General features: G+C 41.8%; 1 protein-coding gene across 4 annotated transcripts in view; it reads left to right on the forward strand.

The window, feature by feature from the left end:
• The window catches only part of RIC1 (RIC1 partner of RAB6A GEF complex), an 88,490-nt gene that overhangs the window by 46,229 nt on the left and 20,099 nt on the right, over positions 1 to 22,162 (forward strand). For 3 of the 4 annotated variants that reach the window (XM_075278767.1, XM_075278774.1, XM_075278788.1), the window contains exons 7-12: positions 7,027 to 7,118; positions 9,908 to 9,996; positions 10,494 to 10,638; positions 11,265 to 11,313; positions 12,245 to 12,388; positions 12,963 to 13,166. In XM_075278767.1, coding sequence (XP_075134868.1) covers positions 7,027 to 7,118; positions 9,908 to 9,996; positions 10,494 to 10,638; positions 11,265 to 11,313; positions 12,245 to 12,388; positions 12,963 to 13,166 — 723 coding nt within the window. The remainder of the gene's footprint in view (positions 1 to 7,026; positions 7,119 to 9,907; positions 9,997 to 10,493; positions 10,639 to 11,264; positions 11,314 to 12,244; positions 12,389 to 12,962; positions 13,167 to 22,162) is intronic. The other variant, XM_075278782.1, reaches the window with a different exon arrangement.

Consider the following 22,162-nt stretch of genomic DNA (forward strand, 5'->3'; position numbering starts at 1 on the left):
TATAGCAGCTCAAATACAAAGTAACTTCAACACAAAAGTCTCACGTATTCTCTGAATTACAGCAAAAACAAGATACAAAGTTACATTTCATATCCCATACCTTATACACACTACGAAAACCTTACTCACGCCTGTATATACCCACTTCTACAATCACCGCAGACGAAGTCGCGGGTACCAGCTAGTAAATTCATAAGTGTGCAACATATACCAATGGTGGTGTAAAAGAAAATCTGCAGTATATTCCTTCTTTTCTGTGCCCAAGAAAGGAAAAATTCTCGTTTCTGTTGTGTTGAGGAACAAAGAAGCTAGAAAAAAATATTTAACGGAAGAATAATTAGAACTCCATTTATTTGGTATTTTGTGTGTCCACCAGATATTGGTTGTGCTAGTTTTAGCAGCTATCACTGCACTGTTTCTCTGGTAATACCTTTGTATATTAGGGAATCAAACAGGCTAAAACTTTTTACTACAGTGTATACTCTAAGGCAGTGATGGCGAACCTTTTTGAGACCGAGTGCCTAAACTGCAACCCAAAACCAAATAAATTATCACGGAGTGCCAACACGGCAATTTAACCTTAAAACTCTGTGGGTCCACAATTGCGGACCCACAAATTACAGTCATGTGACTGGGGCTTTACAGATCTTGTACTGAAAGGTAAAGGTCTCTGCATTCTGTACTTTTAACCCCTTAGCGACCCTTGACGTAACTGTACGTCATGGGTCGCATGGGGATGTATAGAGCGAGCTCACACGCTGAGCTCGCTCCATACACGGCAGATGCCGGCTGTATAATACAGCCAGGACCTGCCAATAACAGCAGCGGTCGGTGCCCGAGCCGATCGCTGCTGTTAACCCTTTACACACTGCGGTCAAACGCGACCGCAGCGTGTAAACAGCGCAGGCGGCATGGGCGCCGCCATGTTTCCCCGATCGCCGCCCTCCTGAACGTCACATGAGGGCGGTGATCGGTTGCTATGACAGCCGGAAGCCTATTGAAGGCTTCCAGGCTTGTCTCTGCCCGAGATCTATTAGACGATGCCAGAGGCATCGTCTAATAGAAGTGCTGGGATTCTGCTATTCACTGCAGTACTGTAGTATTGCAGTGAATAGTATGAGCGATCAGACCCCCTAGGTTTCAAGGTACCTAAGGGGTCTGATCATAAATGTAACAGAAGAAAAAAAAAAGTTTTTAAAAGTATTAAAAAAATAAAAAAAATATAAAAGTTCAAATCACCCCCCTTTCCCTAGATTAGCTATTAAAGTAATTAAAGAACATTAAACATAAACATATTGGGTATCCCCGCGCTCCAAAATGCCCGAACTATTAGAATATTAAAACATTTATCCCGTACTGCGAACGGCGTAGCGGCAAAAAAAATAAAAACAGCCAAAAAGCGTTTTTTTCAACACTTTGCCTCCTATAAAAAATTGAATAAAAAGTGATCAAACCATCAGATCTTTCCCCAAATGGTATCAATAGAAACGTCATCTTGTCTCGCATAAAAAGACACCACAACCAGCTCCATACATGGAAATATGAAAAAGTTACAGGTGTTAGAACATGATGACACAAATTTTTTTTTCTATTTTGCAAAGTTTATCATTTTTTTAAAAGTATCAAAACATTTCAAATACTATATAAATTTGGTATCACCGCGTTCGTACTGACACGTAGAACACAGGTAACATGTCATTTGTACCAAACAGTGAATGCTGTAAAAATTAAACCCATAAGAAAATGGCGCAAATGCATTTTTTCTCCAATTGCGCCTCATTCTGAATTTTTTTCCAGCTTCCCAGTACATTGCACAGCATATTGAATGGTGCCATTACAAAGTACAATTTGTCCCGCAAACAATAAGCCATCATGTGACTCTGTGAACTGAAAAATGAAAAAGTTATGGCTCTTGAAATGTGAGGAGGGAAAAACGAAAATGCGAAACCAAAAAATGGCCTGGTCCTTAAGGGGTTAAACAATTAATTTTCACTATTTACATTGCACAGGATCTGTTTTATAGTTACCGTGCAATGTTATTACATCCTGTACTAATTTCACGTCTGCTATAAAACAAATACTGTGTGATATACATAGTGAGGGGACCCCACACAGTACAATCTGCCCCTCAGTGGCCCCCCACACAGTACAATCTGGCCCACAGTGGCCCCCACACAGGATTATACCTGTATACTCCACAGTAGCCCCCTCCCACACAGCATGAACTGGTCCACAGTAGCCCCCTCCCACACAACATGAACTGGTCCACAGTAGCCCCCTCCCACACAACATGAACTGGTCCACAGTAGCCCCCTCCCACACAACATGTAATGGTCCACAATAGCCCCCTCCCACACAACATGAAATGGTCCACAGTAGCCCCCTCCCACAGAGCATGAAAGATCCACAGTAGCCCCCTCCTACACAACATGAAATGGTCCACAGTAGCCCCCTCCCACACAGCATGAAATGGTCCAGAGTAGCCCCCTCCCACACAACATGAACTGGTCCACAGTAGCCCCCTCCCACAGAGCATGAAAGATCCACAGTAGCAGCATAAAATGGTCCACAGTAGCCCCCTACCCGCACAGCATGAAAGTCTACAGTAGCCCCCTCCCACACAACATGAAAGGTCCACAGTAGCCCCCTCCCATACAGCATAAAATGGTCCACAGTAGCCCCCTACCCACACAGCATGAAAGTCTACAGTAGCCCCCTCCTACACAACATGAAATGTCTACCGTTGCCCCCCTCCCAGTGCAAACAAACACAATATAGTTACCTGAAGAGCTGCCGGGTGTTCTCTCTTCTGTTCACTGCGCGCGCTGATGACTTACGTCATCACGCCCGCGCTTGTTCAGAGGTCACACTCTGTAGTCCGTGTAGGCCGCGTAGTACGCGTGGCCTACACTGAGCTACACTGACAGCTTTCAGATGGATGCGCATTTGCACATCCAGCTGAAGGCAGCGATCGCTCACTAACGGGGAATCCTGCATCGGATTCGCCGTTAGTGAGCGATCAGGGCGACAGCACGCGTGCCAGCAGAGGGGGCTCTGCGTGCCCTCTCTGGCACGCGTGCCATAGGTTCGCCATCACTGCTCTAAGGCAACATAAAAATGTATGTCCATTATTGGGTTAAGCTAGTACAAAGCTGGAACTTGAACCATAGGTTGATTTTTTTTTTTTTTTTTTCTCTTGCTATTCAGTTTGTGATTTTTAGTGAAGATTGAGGGCTGCTTGTAGAGTTGAATAACCATGTGTTCTAGAAATGGCAACACTTTAGTTGCTTGGTGCTTTTCCTGTGTGCAATGTTTGGCAAGCCAATATCAGCACCAGATGTTTTATTCATTTTCAGATGAAAGATGTCCTTATTTGTGCAGCTTTGCAGCCGGTATGAGGTTGCTGTGTTTGTGTGGGATTTGGCTTGTCAATGTAAAATTATGGAATGTTAAAAATGGCCATTTTTTTCATGGTGGCAAAGAAAATGCAGTAAGTGCACCTTTAAGAGGGCTTAAAATATAGCAGAGTGAGAAAAGATTCACAATTGAAATTACTGTGCATTGCATCAATCTGTTGGCATGGTGCTATATGGTGAATTTGTAATGTTTATACCATTACATGTTGCACAAGAAAATCTGCGCCATATTCGCTCTTTTCTGTTTGTGTGATAATCTTTACTACAGTGTGCTTAGACTCAGCTGTAGGAAACTCTATGTACCAGAAAACTAGCGTAAAAAGTTGATTTGCCCAAATCCTTAATTGAATAAAAGTGGAAAGTGACTTGGGCTTAGGGGAGGGGATGTGAATTTCATGGCCCAATAAATTTTTCATAATTTACCCAGAAAGTGGTTTAAATGATCAAGCTTAATAATATTATAGATTTACATTGACAAGCTTAATAATATTATAGATTTACATTGACAAGCTTAATGATATTATAGATTTACATTGATTTGTCAAATATTTAACAACAAGGGAATAGTGAAAGAGAAGAACACCATTCGCTTTCAGACATACACTTTAGCATTGTGTATAAAATAATGGTTCCTTTGTACAATAGAAAGGGCATAATAATTCCACTGTATTCTGGCAATGGTCTTTTGTGTAGAATATACACAGTATCAGATTGATGACTTTGCATTTAATCGTATCAGTGTATGATAGCATTGATTCTGTAGAACCCTGGTGATATTACCACAAAGTGAAAGTTTGGAGAAATGATCTCCATAAATGGGTTGTTCAGTTTAGGTAAGTAAATGTTGTTGTTTGTATAATGAAAATTTACACCGTTTTCCAATATACTTTCTGTATCAATTCCTTATGGTTTTTTAGATCTCTGCTTGCTGTGATTCATTCTGTTACTTTCAATTGATAAAAATCCATGGTCATGCGATGTCCATGGTCATGCGGTGTCCAGTCCATGGTCATGCGGTGTCCAGTCCATGGTCATGCGGTGTCCAGTCCATGGTCATGCGGTGTCCAGTCCATGGTCATGCGGTGTCCAGTCCATGGTCATGCGGTGTCCAGTCCATGGTCATGCGGTGTCCAGTCCATGGTCATGCGGTGTCCAGTCCATGGTCATGCGGTGTCCAGTCCATGGTCATGCGGTGTCCAGTCCATGGTCATGCGGTGTCCAGTCCATGGTCATGCGGTGTCCAGTCCATGGTCATGCGGTGTCCAGTCCATGGTCATGCGGTGTCCAGTCCATGGTCATGCGGTGTCCAGTCCATGGTCATGCGGTGTCCAGTCCATGGTCATGCGGTGTCCAGTCCATGGTCATGCGGTGTCCAGTCCATGGTCATGCGGTGTCCAGTCCATGGTCATGCGGTGTCCAGTCCATGGTCATGCGGTGTCCAGTCCATGGTCATGCGGTGTCCAGTCCATGGTCATGCGGTGTCCAGTCCATGGTCATGCGGTGTCCAGTCACTGATTTTTATCAACTGAAAGTAAGCAGAATGAATGACCGCAAGCAGAAAGCTAGAAAACCATAAGGAATTGATACTTAAGGAGTCTATCATTGCAAGAAGTCCTTTTTAGCTAGACACCTGTTTTAATAGCCTTTAAAAAGTCTATTCTACTACTACCTTTACTTGTCTTCTCCCCGCCGTTTCTTGTTAAAACGCTTTATTTCATTATGCAAATCATCCTCATGGAGCACCTTGGGCGTTCCCCGGGGCGTTTTACCAAGATACGGCGGGGACAAGACAAGAGGTAAAGGTAGTATTAGAATAGCCTTTTAGCAATTATAGACTCCCTTTAAAGTATATTGGAAAATTGTATAGCTTTTTATTATACAAACAATAACATTTATTTCCTGAAACAGGACAACTCCTTTAAGTGTTTAGCAAGTTTAGTTTCAGGGCCGGCTCCAGGTTTTTATGGGCCCTTGGGCGACAGAGCCTCAGTGGGCCCTCTTGTAAAGGAGGTGGGGGGAGTCGAGACACTGTGCGTCGCAGATGAAGCGAGTGACGTCATGCAGGAGGGTGGCGTCACCAACGCCATACCTCCCAATCTTTTAAAGAGTAGAAAGAGGGGCAAAATGTGCGGCGCGCCGCGACAAATTTAGCTCCACCCACTTTTATGTTGATTCCACCCATTCTCATTCATTTATTATGTGCTCCCACACAGTATAATCCTCCTACAGTCACCCGTAAATTATATGCCCCCCTCCATCTCTCCCCCAGTTTCATATACACCCTTCCTCTGCCCCCAGTTTCATGTCCCCCCTCCATCTCTGTCCCCAGTTTCATCACGTTCTCCCCCTTCATCTGCCCACAGTTTCATGCCCCCCATCTCTGCCCCAGTGTCATGCCGTCCCCCCCCCCTCCCCTTCATTTGCCCCTTCAGTTTCATTGGGCCCCCTCCATCTCTGTCCCCAGTTTCATGCCGTTCTCTCCCCACCCCCTTCCCCAGTGTCATGCCGTTCCCCCCCCCTCCCCTTCATTTGCCCCTTCAGTTTCATTGGGCCCCCTCCATCTCTGTCCCCAGTTTCATGCCGTTCTCTCCCCACCCCCTTCCCCAGTGTCATGCCGTCCCCACCCCCCCTCCCCTTCATTTGCCCCTTCAGTTTCATTGGGCCCCCTCCATCTCTGTCCCCAGTTTCATGCCGTTCTCTCCCCACCCCCTTCCCCAGTGTCATGCCGTTCCCCCCCCCCCTTCATTTGCCCCCTCAGTTTCATTGGGCCCCCTCCATCTCTGTCCCCAGTTCCATGCTGTTCTCCCCCCCTCCATCTGCCCCAGTGTCATGCTGTTCTCCCCCCCTCCATCTGCCCCAGTGTCATGCTGTTCCCCCCTCCCCTTCATTTGCCCCCCAGTTTCTTTGGGCCCCCTTCATTATGTTTCACCTTAATATGTAATACAAAACAAACACTTACATCACTCACCTTCCCTCGTTCCCCCGACGCTCCTCTCTCTCTCCCTCCAATCACATACGCGATGCAGGAGCTGTGAGATCAGCTCCTGCTTAGCTCCGGACCGGCTTGCGTGTGTAGGCGTGATGCGATGACGTCATCGCTCCTACACACGCAAGCCGGGGCCGGAGCTTTAAAGCAGGAGCTGATCTCACAGCTCCTGCATCGCGTATGTATTTCAGCTCATCGGCAGACGGACGCCGATGAGCTGAAATTGTGACAGGCAAGTGCCGGGGGCCCCCCAGAGGCTCTGTGGGCCCCGGCACTTGCCCGACTATGCCGTGCGCTGACGCCGGCCCTGTTTTTAGTTTCCTTGTGTTAACTAAACCTGCAATGTATAACTGGGTTCGTATCAACGTTCAGGGATTCCTTTCCCCTTTCTGCTTGAAAAACTTGAAGAGAAGAGCACTTCTAACGGTGCTGTTCTCTCCGCATTTTTCGCCCTTTTCGGGCGGGCCCTATTATAGTCTAACCCCAAGCGGACTCTCTGAACGGAAACCCAAAGGCGCATGTGAACCTAACCTATGTTTACTGATTTTGTGACCTTTTGTTTACTGTGTAAACATATCAGATATGCCTTATTATGTAGTAAAGCAGCGTTTCTTTTGTCATCAGCAGATTCATGGAGTTTGGGCACAGGATGTTGTTGATGGAACCTGTGTAGCTGTAAACAATAAATACAGATTAATGGCGTTTGGCTGTGCCAAGTAAGTATCAAACCTTTTACGTATATAAAATTATTCTCTATATCTTGCTTGCAGACCAATAGCTTTCATTGTTAAATTTGTCCATTGAACATGAAAACTAGGTAGATGTATCTCCTTAGACCATGCTAGGACTAAGGGATCTAAGGATCCCGAAAAGCGTCAGTTGCGTCTTTTAAATCTTTTTGCACTATGTACGTTTTCTTGTCTTTTTGCACTATGTAAAGAAACTTTGGTACTATTCCGTTATCGGGCCAGCACCAGCATTGACAGCAGTGGTCAGCAGTTCAGTTCAGCATTGGGAATTATAATTACATCTGAGGACTGCTGGCCCGATGCTTGTGCCCAGTAGCCAGTACATTGATGCCCCCATCCTCCATCTCCCAGTGCTGCCCCCCAGCTCTCCTTACATCTGCTCCGTACCCTCTCTCCGCCACATAACTAGGCCTCACCTCGGCGCTCTCAATCTGGCCATTCACGTTCAGCAGTAAAGATGCCTGCACTGGAAGCCATGGCTGGAAGGAAACATACCAGGGCTCAGTCCAGGCCTTGACGAGGGACGCGCCGATGCTGACCATAGGAACGGGGAGCTATGGCGAGCCGGAGGGACAAACTTCCTGCAGCGTCCTACGACTAACTAGTAGCATTGGTCAGGATTTCGGTGAGGCCTAGTCGTGTGGCGGGGAGAGGGTACGGGGCAGATGTAAGGAGAGCTGGGGGGAGGCACTGGGAGGAGGAGGATGGGGCATCGATCAATGTACTGGCTACTAGACACAGGGCACAAGCATCGGGGCAGCAGTCCTCGGATGTAATTCCCAATGCTGAACTGAACTGCTGACTGCAGCTGTCCCGATGCTGGTGCTGAACTGCTCTGCTGGCCCAATAACGGAACAGTACCGAAACTTTTTAATATTTATGGATTAAAAGTTAAATTTTAAGAAGCCGGGCTGTGGAGACGCACCTTTTCTTCATTATGAAAACTAGCTACTATATGTTGTGACCTGAAACGATAAATGTATAGAATACACTAAATGTTATAGCTGATGCTCGGTGTCCATCTAGTTACACAGTTTTATATTTTGTCATCTAAATAGATCCCGGTATACTATGGTGCTTAATTTTAAAATGTTTGTGTATAGGGGCAGGAGCCCCTTTGTCTGATGCAGAGTCGCAAATCTCTCGTGTAGAAAAAAGGACCTGTAATGTAAATCCAAATGTAAAGCTGATAAAATACTTTGATTTGCTTCTTGGCCTTTTCTTATAGGGCAGGTCTGTTTTTTTTTCTACAGGCTCCTTGTTCTATCACATTGGGCACCATTACGTTCAGTGCCTGGTAAGCTAATTAACAACCAAATTGACAATTGGGCAGTCTCCACCACCCAGTGTCAAAGGGTTGTTAACTATATAGTCACTGACAAAAAAAACTGCCTATGAGTTGTATCTGGTACTGCAGCTCATCTCCCTTCAAGTGCATGGGACTGAGCTGCAGTATTAAACACATCTTTTCAATAGTTGTTGTACTGTTTCTGAAAAAAAACAGCCATATTTTCATAGTCTAAGCCAACCCTTTAACTCTACCCCAAAATCTGCTATACTATTACGGTAGATTTCAGAACCCTTACATATGGTTCTTGCTCAGGTGCTGAAGGGGCTCCATAACCTGGAGCCACTGGGGGATTTAGTAGGTACGTATAGGGTATATCTCTTTATTGTATATCATATCCTGCTCATTGCCAATTTTCTAAAAATCCTGGTCAACACTGCGGCCAATTCTGGATGCCTGTATTTAAAGAGGACCATTTATGTCTTCTAACCCAGTGCATGTTTTATACCATTAGTAAATTGTTCTCACGCTGAATTTAACACATTTTCTCTTTTGTTTGCAGCTCTCCCTGTTGCAGCGATATCAGTGCCACCACGACAGTACAATGATATTGGTAGCAGAAAATAACAGTACTGATTTCTCTTCAACAGGGAAAAACTACAAATAGTGCGCAGAATTCAGCAGAGAAACAGCGCTCTAATGGTATATAACATGCACTGGGTTGAGTGATTTAATAATCACTAAAAAATATAATGTAATATCAGACAAAATGAACCACTGTAAACTTACATTTGTAAATTTTAAGGTATCTGTGGTGTATCTTGTAAAATAATAACTGAGCCCTTTTTCTCTGCATTGTGTGTACGTATTATAAAGAGGACCTTTCGCCATCTCTTTTCATCCTTCAGTAGGTGCCCCTGCACTTATTCTGGCACCGATGTAATTTTTCTCTAGCCTACACCATTCCTGAGCAATTATTTTTGTTAATTTCAATATCCAATATGTTCATTGGGCTTTCTACTGTTATGTGGGTGGTCCTGGGCTATCTGTTCCAGTTCATGACCACCCTCCTGACAGAGAGCCTAATTAGCATGTTGGGTACCAACAAAACTGATTGGTCGGGAATAATGGGGTGTAGATAATGGGATCCAGTTGTGTTTTTTGTACACAGGAGCTGCACCTTTTAAGTGATGCAAAGAACTGGAGTAGGGGAGGTAATGAAAGATCCTCTTAAATGTTTTTCACCCATGGCTAGATATCTAGTCCAAGATTGTTATAAAATGCTCTCTTTATTGTGGGTTGCATTAAAGTTAGCAATTGTAAAAAAAACAATCGTAATTAACCTCATATCTATGGCCAAGTATGTCCGGGCAGTGCAGCAACTGCAGATATCCAATGCCCCACTCGCCTGCTTTGTTACTAAAGACTTGAGGTATAACTCTTCCTTCCTTTTCTTTCATTTCCCTAGCGGATCTGTACTTGTGTATACAATAGATAACACAACTGGCGCTATGCAGCTTTCTCATAAATTGGAGCTCACTCCTAAGCAGTATCCAGGTGAGGCCGTAACCATTCTCTTCCCTATGGATACTTTATTTTATTTATTTTTTATTCATCTTTTTCCTCTTAATCCATATTTTTATAAAAATGTTATCTTTTCATTTTTTAACTATATGCTGTATCATGTTTGGCAATATGTTGAATGATTTGCAAAGTATGAAATAACACCATGTGTCAATAGAGAACCGATACTCTTATAGGCTGAATAACATTTGGATAATACAGATACTATGTACATTTGCAGGATTATATAGGGGTTGTTTAGTTGTAAGCGCAGCACTAGTAAATGGCTATAATGGATGGATGCTTCTGATGTCATAGGTCCCTTCGGACAGATGTCAGTACAAATACTAAGAAAGTTATTAGCCAATGGAGGGGAACGTCATACATAGCAGTATGTGTTTTGAAAGCAAAGTTTTATAGGAGATGTTCATTGAAACTTTTATGATTTATCGAGGAGCACCATAAAATTCATACTTGTCTGGTTTTGTTAGATATCTGGAACAAGACTGGATCAGTCAAGCTAATACGGTGGTCACCTGATTATAGCGTTGTGATGGTGACTTGGGAATGTGGAGGACTTTCCCTGTGGAGCGTATTTGGGGCACATCTAATTTGTACACTTGGAGGAGATTTTGCGTAAGTAATCACAGTCCGGTTGACTCTGAATTGTCTTTTACCTGTGCTCACCTCCCTTCACAGTGTCCTCATATAAAAAAAGTATTGTACCATCAGAAAAACCACACCAATGGCACCAGTATGGACTCACGGGGACTGTTTCAAGCGTAGGGGGCATACATTTCTAATAACCTTGTGTTGCCTGCATCAGAAATCTTGTGCAAGATCCTCTAGCTTGTGCGGTGCTGTCTTTGTACTTAGTTGTGTCATGCTGAGCACTGCCACAAACGTGGCGGCCTTGACACTACCAGCACATGTACTAGATTTCTCTGAGGACACAGTGATGTAGGCAATGCAGCAGGATGTTAGTCAGTGTGTTAGGCTACACTGGGCACAGGTACACTGGCATTTGCACATAGGTTATAAGCTGATTTTCTGGGCATTTACACCTTAATACAGACTGGAAAGATATAACCACTACAGGACCATACGGGTTGATTTTCTTCTGAGGTTTACAATTCCGTTATGGAAAGGACAGTCATCTGCTTGTTAAATCATTTTGTACACTTCAATACAGAACAAGGTAATACCGAATCAACTAAATTTAGGTGGTGTTGCATTTACATGTAGAATTCCTATTTCTTTAGATACAGAGCAGATGGCACAAAGAAAGAGACTCTGAAAATCAGCTCAATGGTAAGTATGCATCTTCTACTCACTTGTGTCCTGCTTAGGACTGGCAAGATATATATATATATATATATATATATATATATATATATATATATATATATATATATATATATATATAATGTATGTATGTATGTATGTATGTATTTTTTTTTAAATAAATCTTGCTCAAATTTTCCTAATAAAGATGGTGCAGATAATTTTTTTTTTTTTTAATCAGTCAGGCATCCCATTGCTCATATGTTACTGATTCAATATTTATTTTTTATTTTTTTTATTCTGATAACTCTTTATGTTATTTTGTTCCTAGTTGTTTATAGGTCTGTTTACCGGTGTGAACAGCCAAAAAGAGTAGACTGTATAGTGTCAGGTTTTGGTACTAAAGCCACGGCTACGTTTTGTATAGGGAGTCAGCAGCATGGCTTTTGGCATGTAAACTTTATTGGGAGACAAACTGGGCCATCAATGGCCTTTCCCCTTTAATTTACGTGCTCTGTTATCTCCACACACAAACTGAGAGCACTGTAAATAAACTATAAGAAGTATAAGTTTCATAATGTTCAGCTCAGTCTCATTTGAATGAGGGACTGCGGTTATAGACACTATACAGCACTGTGTTTGTTAAGTATTGAGGGTGCCCTAGTTTGCATTTGAATGCTGACCACTTGCTGACCGACTAATTTGTCGGAGTGCTGGTTATTGTACCCCACCAATAATAATGATGACCTATCCTAAAGAGATCAGTATTTTAGTCCTGGAAAACCCCTTTCACTGTAGAATGAATTAAGGCGGGGGGATTTGGTGCTGTGTATCAAGAAAAATGAGTCTCAAAAGTAACATGTAAGTGACATGTAAAAGTAAGTGACATTAACCTGTAAATGTTTGGATTATAAGAAGTAAAATGTAAGGAATATTTTGGATTTCTTGTTTGCTGCAGTGCTGGGGTCCTGAAGGCTACCACCTTTGGGCAATTGCATCAGAGAGCACTGGACATGTGGCAAGTGACAAAATTGTACCCAAGCAGTCTGGAATACTGCAATTTCAGTTTATTAAGAGTGCTCTTACTGTCAACCCATGCATGGTAAGTGATTTGAGCTTATGTGGCACTTGCCTGTAGTTGTGCCATAATAAGTTTCTTTGGTTCCTTTGAGTTATATCTTTCCCCCATATTCCCCTACTTACATAGCAGTCTCTCCATTTGTGTCACTGCCTGCCTAAGGACTGTTTACAAGTACATGTCTTATTCATGGTCTGTGAGAAATCTGCTGTGTCAGCAAGGTATGAACATGCAGCATATTAATTCCCTTTACTGTGATTGAAGAGTGCTTACCACAATGTAAATGTACCCCTATAGAAAGAAGAAAGTATTGCACGCCACCTCTAGATTCACAAGGAAACTAATAGGAACCCGGTTTATGTATTTTTATTGCTGGACCTGTAGTGCAGAAACTAAAAGTCCATTTCAGAAGTACCTGTACAAAGGTGTATTGGTTCCATGTACACAGATGAGATTTCATCACTGTCTATGCAGCACGTCTCCTAACATTCTTCATTATTTTCTGTAAATATTACCAACTACTATATATTGTTTGCGTATCTGTTACACAACATTCAATGGTTATAAATATAAAAAATACTGTATTACTGTCTTGCAGAGCAACCAAGAGCAAGTATTGCTTCAAGGAGAAGATCGCTTGTACTTGAACTGTGGGGATGCAACTCAGACACAACATGTTAGAGGCTCTTCATCACATCCCGAGCACAAGTCTATACGTGACAGGAATCAGTTTCCTGTAGGAAATGTAGATTCTCAGGGCTTAAGCACTTTACTGGGACACAGACACTGGCACGTTGTGCAGGTAATTTGCCTGTATAAGAATGGAAATATTTTCCCAACTTCTTGTGTGTACATGAGAGCAGACCTCTTGGACAAATGCTTTCCCCTAGTTTAATATGGTCCATTTGAAACTCTATTTGGGCTGCCTGGAGATGAAAGGGAATCTCAGCTCACTTATGATGCCCTCTGAGATTTCTTTAGTTTCTCAGTGGTCTTTCACTTGTGTTCATATGTAACAATTTTTTAGAACTTGCATTGTTATTATTGCAGATTGTGTACAGCTATGCCAGAGCAGAGTCCGATGGTATTCAGGATATTATTTTTCCCTGTTGCTTTGCATAATGGAGCTGACAAGTTCCATTTAAAGGGGTTGTACAGAAACTACCTGTTTATCTGCCTTCTGTTTAAAGCTCATGTTGGCTATATTTGATGTTCTTTGGAACCAGCTTATTTCCCGGGGTAACAAGGGATCAAGCATGTACCATATATACTCGAGTATAAGCCGACCCGAATATAAGCCGAGTCGCCTAATTTTAACACAAAAAACTGGGAAAACTTATTGACTCGAGTATAAGCCGAGGGGGGGAAATGCAGTGCTTGCACTGTATTCCTCATGTAGGTTCACATCTGTGCTTGGGGATTCTGTTCCCTATTCTGCTGTAAAATGCGACAAGAAAAATCCTGCAAACAGGACTTTTCTCTCAGCGTTTTTCAGTCGGAAACCCGATGGAGCTTATGATAGTCTGTTGTCTGCAGTTAACCACTTTTTAAGCAGTTTGGGTTTCCTGAATAATGGAAACCAAATCGTAGATGTGATCCTAGTGTAAGGCTTTGCATAATTTTGTATCCAGTATAGAAGAGGATGGGTTGCTAGAGTCAAATTTAACAGTAATGTTTACAAGTGCATTATAGCAGCATTAATACTGAGCGTTTTCATGACCCTTTACAATGCCCTTAATGTGAAAAAACGAACCTTTTCGGATGTTAGTCAACCAGTATATAATGCAGCTGAAATGCTGTATATGAAAGAGTTTGCATTGTAGTGGGCTTTATAGTGTTTTCTTTCATAACTGTGATGATGAAAGATTGTGCTAGAATTGGACTGGTTAGAGGTGTCTACTGATATCAGTTGAATGAAGGAATGCTTAAAATTCAGCTGTAGAGTCAAGCCAAATGCAAACTGATGAGGCGTGTTTACTTAAGGCTGAAGGTCGCGATTTTATCTTGTAATGCTAGAAATAATTCAACACTTCTGAAGCTCTACCATCCACACTGAGATTTTGATTTTATATGCATCTTCCAATCTAATGTATAAGTGTACACTTTACAAATGGAATACACTGTATTTTGCTTAACCTCCTTTTCTAATGCATCATTATATATATATATATATATATATATATATATATATATATATATATATATATATATATATATATATATACACAGATTTCTTTGCATTAGAGGTTTTATATATATGTATATATGTGTGTATATGTGTATATATATATATATATATATATATATATATATATATATGTATATATATATGTATATATTTATATATACAGATTTCTTTGCATTAGAGGTTTTTCAAAGCTTTTTCCATAAATTACCAAAGTACTCCTTGTACATGTGGCACTATTGCATTTTATCTGTACCTTTATAGATTTCTGTGGGTACCCATGCACCAATAGGATTCTTTGTCTCCTCCACCTCTTCTGCACCTACACAGAAAAATAGATCTCTTTGCATCTTTTGCCTAATCTTGTTGTTAGACATCTGGTCAGAACTTGAGTTATTTAGCACGCCAGGCTCTCAGCTGCATACATTACAGCAGAAGGAAGGTGGCGAAATAATATACTTGTACAGAAAATATATTTCAAGTAATTTGAACAAGCATAGGTGTTTATGTGCAAAAATCAAATTTATATTTTTTTACTGACCGTGTAGTTCCTTTCCACATTCATAGAGTAGGTGGGAGCCTAGAAGCAGAGAGTGGCACAGTAGGAGAGCTGTGCGTATGCTGTGACAACACGGCATCCCATTGATGCATATTCCGCCCACATACAAAACAGGAGCGTGAAAGTGCACAGCATCCATGTCTATAATAAATTACATGTGATACCAAGGGTTTAAGGACTAGTTCCTGTGTTCATGTAATTCTGTAATCTCTATTATATTTCTATTATATATAATATTATATATTAGACATTCCAGTTGTGGATCTTCACTTTTGTAAATAGCAATTATTGAATCTAGATATACAGTAGCATAATTGTTTATAGTTGCTTATACCGTATAATGTAAGTGCAATGCAGACCACAGATTGTCATAGATCAGACTGTACTCTGCTGATAGTTGTGAAGCTGTATCAGCAATAGTAGAAGTACACTGTCATTTGCATGCACCAAGGTACGGAGTATACCATTGCAGAAATGATTCCAATTTGTGAGTCAGTTCTTCACTTTAAAATGAATTGCGCAGTTCTCTCTTAGGACTATCATAGCTGGGATTGTTTAACACAGCTGACACATCACTTCTTCTATCTTCATGGGTCTCAGATGACTGCTGCTTGCCATAAATTATAAATGGTCTTGACCTCTGTAATTGCTGAAAACAAACCTTTCCACTATAAATAAGTAAACAGACAAGTATCACTTGCGGGTCTGACTATCACCTGCCATGGTGTGTCTATTAAAGCTGTTGTTAAAGTGGTTTTTGAGGCTAAAAATTGATGAACTATCCTAAGGGAAGGTTCTCAGTATTGGATTGTTGGGGGTCTGATACCAAACCCCACACTGATCAGCTGTTCTCAGCATCTTATAGAGAGAATAGAGCAGGAATCGGGCATCTGTGCTCTGTGTAGTGGCAGAACTGAGTTATACAGCAGATTAAAGGGGTATTCCCATGACGCTTGTTCCCTAACCTGCAGGCTGTTCCTGCTTCTCTCGGCACATAGGTGGGCGGGGTATCACTTGCATGGGATTGGTTGTAAATGAATTGCCACAGTGTGGAGCTGATGTAGCAGAGCTGGATTTGAGTCAGTTTGCATTACATACAGAGGTAATGGACTCCCTATCTTAGCCCTTATCAGCCAAATTCAATTAAACCGACTGATAAGAGCTCAGAAATCCCAGAGCTCTCTGAGAAGCTCCGATACTTAAAAGACACAAACAGCTCAGAGCTGCTCCCAGCTGCTCTCTCCCCCTCTGAGAGCAGGCAGCTACATCACTTGACAAATGAGCAGATAATCCCAAGGGCTATAGAAACGGAGTGTAAACAATGAAGTGAATAAATTAAGATAGCGGCCAAACAAAGCCGTTTTGATAAAGCAATGCATTTAGGAAAACTCTTAAATCCACATAAACAAGCAGTATAGATAGGATCCTTGTGATGGGACAACCCCTTTAACCACATGAGGACCGCCGTACGTAAATTTACGGCCTCATGTGCTGGTACCTAAAGACCGGACTATTGCCGAAATACGTCCGGCCTTTAGGTACCTTTCTGGCGGGGGGAGGGGTGCGGGGGGGACAGGGGTTAGGTGTTACTAACACCTAACCCCTTCCTCCATAACGTCCAGTCGGAACTGAGTCCGACTGGAAGTTTTAACCCTTTCGATCGCGCCGTGAAACATCACGGCGCGATCGAAAGGCATCCGCCGACAATTGAAGCTGATCGGCACCCCCCGCGGCGAGATCGGAGGGTGCCGATAGCAGTAAAAGGTAGTCTGGGGTCTGGCCAGTGACCCCAGACTGCCCGGAGCCCCCACATACCTGGTGATCCTGCCAGGACCTTCTGATGTCAGGCTGTGCGTCTACACAGCCTGACATCCTGCTACGGAATGCCATGTGGGACACCTGCAGGCTGTGTCTCACATGGCATTCTATATCAGCAAAGTATTGCTGATTGAAGTGTCCTAAATGGACACATGAAAAAGTAAAAAAAAATGTAAAAAAAATAAAATGAAGTGTATGAAAAAAATTAATAGTTATAAAGCCCAAAAATCCCTTTTTCTCAATAGAAAATGAATTATATAAAAAAAGAACTCAAAAGTAATAAAAACAATGCATATTTGGTATTGTCGCGTCCGTAACAATCTGTACAATAAAACTGAAATAATATTTAATGTACACGGCGAACGCCGGAAAAAAAAAAACGGAAAAAAACTCGCCGGAAGTAATGATTTTTCGCCATCTCACCATACAAAATATGCTATAAAAAGTGATCAAAAAGTCATATGCATCCGACAACAGTACCAATAAAAAGCGCAGGTTGTCCCGCAAAAAATAAGCCCTCAACCAACTCTGTCAACCGAAAAATAAAAATGTTACGCCTCTTAGAAGATGCGATGCAAAAAACATTGATTTATGTCCCCAAATGTGTTTTTCCTCTGCAGAACTAGTAACACATAAAAAAATACTATAAATGAGGTATCGCCGTAACCGTACCGACCCGCAGAATAAAGGGAACATGTTACTTATACTGTACGCTGCATGGCGCAAAATTAAAAAAGTAAAACTCAATGCCAGGATTGATTTTTTTTTTTTTTAAATCCAGCAAAAAAGGGTTAATAAAATGTATTCAATAAGATGTAGACACCCAAAAATGGTGTCATTACGAAATGCATCTCATCCCGCAAAGAATAAGCCCTTATATGGCCGCGTCACCAGAAACATAAAGAAAATATAGCATCTCACAATGTGAAGACAAAAACCCTCAAAAATCGCCAAATTATTAGAACACAACTGGGTGCGTCATGTAGGGAATATATAAGCTGTGTGAGCGGATATCAGGGGACACCCCAGATTTACAGCTTATGAGGGAACAGACACCAGAAGTGACCCCTAAAGTGACCCCCAGAGTGACTCCCCCAATCATAGGAGCTACGGGGACATAGTAGGGAATTTGGTGTTTGCAATGTCCTCCGCACAGCTTATACATTCCCTCTTCGCCATCCGCTGTGCAGTCACGTCCGGGATACTAATACTCACTACACCCCCTGATAAATTCTTTGAGGGGTGCAGTTTTCAAAATGGGGTCACTCCTGGTACCCCATGGAATCCACTTTTCCGGTACCTTACAGGCTCTACAAACATGACATGGCGTCCAGATACCAAACATCTGAATCTGTACTCCAAAGGCCGCATAGCGCTCCTTCCCTTCTGCACCCTGCTGTACGTCCAAACTGCAGTTTATGACACATGTATGACACATGTATGACACTGGTGTACCCCCGGATAACGGACATAATGTCATATGTGGGTATAAACTGATACTAGGGCACAGCCGGACACAGAAGGGAAGAAGGGTCATTTGGTTTTTGGAGCACAGACGGTTTGGTTTTTGGATGCCATGACACTTTTGTAGAGCTGAAACGCCAGTAATTTGGAATCCCCTGATAAATTACCTTATTTTGGAAACTACACCCCTGAAGGATTTCTCCAGGGGTACAGAGAGCATTTTTAACCCCCAAGTGTTGCTATAACTTTATATATATAACTATAACTGTAGTGGATTGTGAGAGGTGAAAATGACCATTTTTCCAGGAATACGTCCTTTCAGTGCGTAATATGTTGTGCCCACCTTGTATCAGAGATGAACGCTCTAAAAGCTGTTGTGCCTGGGATACCCGTTTAACAGTTTTTGGAGTGTCTCTGCTGACATAAGTCGGGCACAACATGTTGCACACTGAAATGGCAAATCTGTAAAATTTTCATTTTTAACTTCTCTATCAGTTGCGATTTCATTTCTGGAAACTAAATAAATGCAACACTCAAGGGTTAAAAATTCTCGCTACACCACTTGATAAATCCCATCAGTGGGGTAGTGTCCAAAATAGGGTGACATGTCTGCGGATTCCACTTTATTGGCAATTCAGGGGCTTTGCAAAAGTGGCAAAAAAAACCAAACTGTGCTCCAAAAACCAAAATAGCGCTCCTTCCCTTCTGTCCCCGGTTGTGCCCAAACAGCCGATTCTACCCACATATGGCATTAAGTACGTTATCCGGGGTACACCAGTGTCATACATGTGGGCATACACTGCTATTTGGGTACCCAGCAGGGTGCAGATGTGAAGGAGCAATATGTGCTTTTGGAGTGCAGATTTAGATTCTTCGTTTTTGGACACCACGTCACATTTGCAGAGACCCTAAAATTGCCCCTACAAAATGGGGTCACTTCTTGGTGAATTCCAGTTTACTGGAACCTCCAGGGCTCTGCAAAAACATCATGGCGCCCAGAGGGTCCCTCTAAATCTGTATCCCAAAAGCTAAAACGCACAGTGGTCCTTCCCTTCTGAGCCCTGCTGTGTGCCCAAGCAGCAGTTTACACCCACATATATAATTTTTTGACCCCCGGGATGGCCCACTTAATAGTTTTAGGAGTGCAGGTCTCTGACAACACAAAGTGGGTGCAACGTATTGGGCACCGAAATGGCATATTTTTAAAAATTTCAATTTTCATTTTGTACATTAATTTTTGGGAAGCATTTTAGGCTCAAAATGATAATACCCCTTGATACATTCCTTGGCAGGTGTAGTTTCTAAAATGGGGTCACTTTTGAGGGGTTTCCATTGTATTGATACTTTAGGGGCTCTGCAAATGCGACATGGCACCTCAAAACTATTCCAGCAATATATGCCCTCCAAAATCCAAATAGCGCTCTTTCCATTCTGAGCCCCAGCATGTACCCATACAGCAGATTTTGGCCACATATGGGGTATTGCCGTGTTCAGAAGAAATTGTGTAACAAACTGTGGGGGGCTTTTAATTCTTAAACTATTTGCAAAATTAAAACTATGGCGCTAAATGGACGATTTATTGGGAAAAAAAGTAATTTTTCATTTTCACGTCCCAATGTTAATAAAATCTGTGAAACACCTGTGAGGCCAAAATACTCACTCTACCCCTAGACAAATTCTATGAGGGGTGTAGTTTCCAAAATGGGGTCACTTATAGGGGGTTTCCACTGTATTGGTACTTTAGGGGCTCTGCAAATGCGACATGGGACCTGAAAAATATTCCAGCAAAATCTGCCCTCCAAAAGCCAAATAGCCCTCTTTCCATTCTGAGCCCCGCCATGTTCCCATACAGCAGATTATGACCACATATGGGGCATTTCTGTGTTCAGCAGAATTTGTGTAACGAACTTTATGGAGCTTTTTCTCCTTTATCCTCTTGTGAAAATTAAAAATTTGGGGCTAAATTGACAGTTTGTTGGAAAAAAGTAATTTTTCATTTTCATGGCCCAATGTTAATAAAATCTGTGAAACAGCTGTAGGGTCAAAATGCTCACTCTACCCTTTAATATGTTCTGTGGGGGGTATAGTTTCCCAAATGGGGTCACTTTTAGGGGGTTTCCACTGTATTGGTACTCTAGGGGCTCTGCTAATGCGACATGGCACCTAAAATTATTCCAGCAAAATCTGCCATCCAAAAGCCAAATAGCGCTCCTTCCATTCTGAGCCCCGCCATGTTCCCATACAGCAGAATATGGCCACATATGGGGTATTGCCGTGTTCAGGAGAAATTGTTTAACAAACTGTGGGGGGCTTTTACTCCTTTAACCCCTTGTGAAAATGAAAACTTTGGAGATAAAGTGACATTTTAGTAATTTTTCATTTACACATCCCAATGTTAGTAAAATCTGTGAAACAACTGTAGGGTCTAAATGCTGACTATACCCCTTGATGAATTCTGTGAGGGGTGTGGATTCTAAAATGGGGTCACTTTTGGGGGGTTTCCATTGTTTTGGTACTCTAGGGTCTCTGCAAATAAGGCATGGCGCTGAAAATTATTCCAGCAAAATCTGCTGTTCAAACACCCAGTGTCGCTCCTTCCCTTCCATGCACTGCCGTGTGCCCAAAAATCAGTTTATACCCACATGTGGGGTATTTCTGTGCACGGGAGAAATTGCACAATAAACTGTCAGATGCATTTTCTCCTTCAACCCTTTGTGAATGTGTTAATTTTGGGTCTAAATGAATGTATTAGTGAAAAAAAATGAAATGTCTAAATTTCACTGCCATATTATTTTTATTCTTATGAAATGCTTAAAGGGTTAACAAACATCCCAAATGCTGTTTTGAATAATTTGAGGGGTGCAGTTTTGAAAATGGGGTAATTTATGGGGGTTTCTATTATACAGGCCTTTATAATTACTTTCAGAACTGAAGTGGTCCCTAAAAAATTGGTTTGGAGAATTTTCTTGTAAATCTGGAAAATTGCTGTTACACTTGTAAGCCTTGTGACGTCCAAAATAAATTAAAAGACAATCAAAATATGATGCCAATATAAAGCAGAGATATGGGAGATAATATTTATTCATGTATTTGGATGGTATGACTATCTGCCTGAAAAGCAGATAATTTCACATTTTGAAAATTGCAATTTTTTTCAAATTTCCATCAAATTTCCTAGTTTTTTTTATAAATAAATGCAAAAATATTGATTAGTGTTTACCACTAACATGAAGTATAATGTGTTACAAGAAAACAATCTCAAATTCATTTGTGTAAGTTAAAGCGTCTCAAAGTTATTGCCATTTAAAGTGACACATGTCAGTTTTGAAAAAAGAGGCCTGGTCTTTAACATACTTTTGGGCCTGGTCCTTAACCGGTTAAGTCCCACTCAAGTGATTGGCCATCTGCAGTACCTGGTTTGGCCACTACACCAAGAGCAGATTTTTCTGCTCCATGAAAACAACTGATCATTGGGGTTTTGGCTGTCTGAACCTCACCAATCTGATATTGAAATCCTACCCTTAAGACAAGTCTTACATGTTTTCAGCCTGGAAAGCCCCTTTAAGTTCATAGGTGCATCATGGAGGACATGTTTGCGTTAATGATAGTAGTATTTTTTTTTTTCTTTTTTTTTTCTTCAGAATTAAAATGTAACAAGAAAAAAGAATGTTGGGTTGAATTCAGAGTAACCATGTAATTTAAAATGAACAAACTCCACCGTCTAAGCCAGGCTTTGAATTATGTTTTTACTATGTATAGTTCACTTCAACAG

This window comes from Leptodactylus fuscus, chromosome 1, assembly GCF_031893055.1.
Source record: "Leptodactylus fuscus isolate aLepFus1 chromosome 1, aLepFus1.hap2, whole genome shotgun sequence".
Taxonomy (NCBI): domain Eukaryota; kingdom Metazoa; phylum Chordata; class Amphibia; order Anura; family Leptodactylidae; genus Leptodactylus; species Leptodactylus fuscus.